Source organism: Arachis ipaensis, chromosome B06 (assembly GCF_000816755.2).
Source record: "Arachis ipaensis cultivar K30076 chromosome B06, Araip1.1, whole genome shotgun sequence".
Classification (NCBI taxonomy): Eukaryota; Viridiplantae; Streptophyta; class Magnoliopsida; order Fabales; family Fabaceae; genus Arachis; species Arachis ipaensis.
Window position 1 is genome coordinate 133,169,563 of NC_029790.2, and position 3,391 is coordinate 133,172,953.

General features: G+C 27.3%; 1 protein-coding gene across 2 annotated transcripts in view; it reads right to left on the bottom strand.

The window, feature by feature from the left end:
* Positions 1–2,838, bottom strand: part of LOC107605495 (linoleate 13S-lipoxygenase 2-1, chloroplastic) — a 9,633-nt gene extending 6,795 nt beyond the window's left edge. Inside the window, exons 1-3 of one of the 2 annotated variants that reach the window (XM_021105249.1) lie at positions 2,539–2,838; positions 1,250–1,536; positions 116–335 (exon numbers count right to left, since the gene is read on the bottom strand). In XM_021105249.1, the coding sequence (XP_020960908.1) occupies positions 116–335; positions 1,250–1,536; positions 2,539–2,827 (796 nt within the window). In that variant the 5' untranslated portion in view covers positions 2,828–2,838. Of the gene's footprint in view, positions 1–94; positions 336–1,249; positions 1,537–2,538 lie in introns of both variants that reach the window. The other variant, XM_016307388.2, reaches the window with a different exon arrangement.

Here is a 3,391-nt window from a genome sequence, read left to right on the forward strand (position 1 = left end):
ACCTAGGACAAATATAAAAGTGACATGGTACATTATTTATTGTATGACATACATACATCTACTTTAATTCATATTATGAAAAAAAATGGGATACCTTTATTAGAGTGGGTCCTACCAGTGCGACACCTTCTTGGATAAGGATAGTGTTTAGAACCACCAAGAACAGGTCTCTTGAGTTGAATGGAGAGGTCAGGGTCACCAAGGTCATTGTACACATCATAGTCATATATTCTATCTGTGCTCTTTCTTTCTCCTTCTCCATTCCCTCTTAGTTCCTCCAATTCCTCTTCTCTTAGCTTTCTCAATCCTTTTGGTGTTTCTGATGGTAAATAAGACTGCGTGTGCCACATGTATATATATAGGTTAATTAATTAATTAATTAATTGACCCTACAACAATTTTTTTTGGTTTAATTACTCTATTGGTTCCTATAGTTTCGTAAAATTTTCAATTAGGTCTCTATAATTTTTTTTTAATTGGGTCCCTGCACTAATTTTTTTTTCAATTAAGTCTCTCTTAGTAGTAATTGGCTTAATTTTATAAGGGCCCAACTAAAAAAAAGAATTAGTATAGGGATCTAAATAAAAAGAAAAAAAGTGTAGGGATCTAATTAAAAAAAATTAGTGCAAGGACTCAATTAAAAGGAAAAAAAGTATAGGGACCTAATTAAAATTTTCACGAAACTATAGAGACCAACAGAGTAATTAAACCACTTTTTTAATCTAATTATAACTATAAATTTAATTTTAATACACTGTTAATGTAAAATAATTTTATATGTGCATTTAATTACTTAATACTACATTAACAAAAATAACTACATTTCACATTGACTGTATGAATAGTCATTCAAAAAAACGGATGCAATTATACGACTATGTAAAACGTTTTACATTATCAGATAATCAAAATTAAACTCTTATACCTATATGTATAAAAAATTTGGTAAATTTTTAGTATACAAAATAAAACTTATTAATGATAAAAAATAATTAATTAATGTTGTTTAATTTTTTTTATCTAAAAGATTATTATTTATGATTAAATAAAATTTAAAATGTGATTTCTTTTTCTTATTATTCTATTGAATAAACTATTATTTTTTACCATGAAGCATCTAATTTAAGAAGAAAGGTTGTGGGGCTTTCATTTTAGAATAATTAACATGGAAATTAAATTTTAGGTGTATAGTTCTCAATCACAAACATGATAAATAAACATTCTTAAAATGCAATTTTACTATTCTAACCTTGTTAGAGAAGAAGACTCTCTTATTAGAAGCCTTATCATTCTTGGGTTGAATCCATGAATCACATGTGAAGTTTAAAGATCCATTATTATTGTGGAAACCATCAATTACTATACTCTTCAGAAACAACTCCTCATGTTGCTCATTTTCAACAAGAACAGCACCAACTTCACCAAACTCTGGTGGAACTTCAAATGAGGCCTCATAAAGAACTTCATTATTTTCATTTTCATTTGTCTTGTGCACGTTATAACCTTTTATGGTGGTCCCTTTCTCTGAGTTCACCTCTTCATTCATAGAAACCAAAGGTTAATTATTAGAAGGGTAAAACGGTAAAAACAAGAGAGTTGCAAATTAAAAGTTTTTTTCTATTTTGATGGGGAAAAACTTTTATAATTTAAATTTGGTTTAATTATTCTGCTGGTTCCTATAGTTTCACAAAATTTTTAATTAGGTCTCTATACTTTTTTTTTCTTTTAATTGAGTCCTTACACCAAAATTTTTTATTAATTGGGTTCCTATACTTTTTTTTCCTTTTATTTAGGTCTCTGTATCAATTCTTTTTTTTAGTTGGGTCCTATAAAATTAAGCCAATTACTACTAAAAGGGACTTAATTGAAAAAAAAAAGTTGGTGCAGGGACCCAATTAAAAAAAAAAAAGTATAGGAACCTAATTGAAAATTTTACGAAACTATAAGAACCAACAGAGTAATTAAACCTTTAAATTTTTATGGTAATATATATATATATATATATATATATTACCATAAAAATTTAAAGGTTTAATTACTCTGTTGGTTGAGGAGTGATCTAAAAGAAATTTATACAAATCCAAAAAATAAATTCTTACATAAAAAGATATATTAAAGTTCATATACCTCTTTTTATTAATTTAAATTAAAAAAAAGTAATAATTTCATGACAAGTACAAACAATAAGAAAGATTTCTATCCTTATTTGGGTAACCTAAGACTTCTCTTTCAATGAAGGCATCAAATTTCATCAAATTTTAAAAAGGCATAAGCAGGTTCACATTTTGCTATGGGATATAATCAATCTATGCATTTTTCTTTATAATACTATTATTCCAATGCAATAATCATTTCATTTCCTCATAAAAAATAAAAGCAACTCAACTATTTAAGGGGAAAGAAGAGGAAGAAATAATGGAAGAAATCATTTACCAAGTGTAAATTAAAGAAAACCAATAATAATAATAATTATTCTTAATGAATCCAATAATATAATAGATGCAAAGAAAGAAGCAAATTAAAGAAAGTTGGAGTTACTTGGATTAAGATGATTGCTCACAAGCTCCAAAACAAGTGTTTTGCCAACCAGTAGTTCATCAATCCCATCAACAACTCCATTTAGAAGACCAACACCATTTTGTTTTAAGGTCACAATGGCTTTCACCCTTTGAGAAGATTTTGTGTTGTTGTTTCCACTACTCGCCATAACAACTTTGCTTCTTGAAGGAAACACACCCCACACCCTTTTGCTACCACCTTTTTTTTCAATTCCTTTGTAATAAGTTCTTAAGGAAAAGTGATGATGAGAGTTTATATGTACTTGCATTATTGTATGTAATTGTTATTAGTTCTTGATGCCGTACGTACCAAGTATGCATATATAAGGGCGAAGGTGCAATCTTTATCGCTTTGTGATTGGTTAATTAATAATACTAATCAATCAATATGGGTTTATCGAGTGATTAGCTCATTCGTCCAGTTAAATAAGTATCTAAGTTTCGAATCTCACATTGTGTATGTAGCAATTCATTAACCAGTAACAGACTTTTAAATGGAACTCAAATTCGCGATAAATTAGTCTTTAATTTGTCGAATTAGAGGATACCGTGGACAATAAAAAAATAATACTAATAAAATATTTGAAGAAATATATATTTTTAGAATTTAGGTTGTGTATCTCATATACATACATAATTATCTTAAATAGTCAAATAAGGCAACTCTACGTTTGGTCTAAAATAACTGTTAGTTATTATGCATAATAATAGAAAAAAAGTGAATATAATTTTATAAAATTTGAAAGTGATTTGATATATTATTATCGTACCATATTATTGTGACGCACAATAATATTGGCTTGAAAATACAAGTAAATATTAATAAAATTATT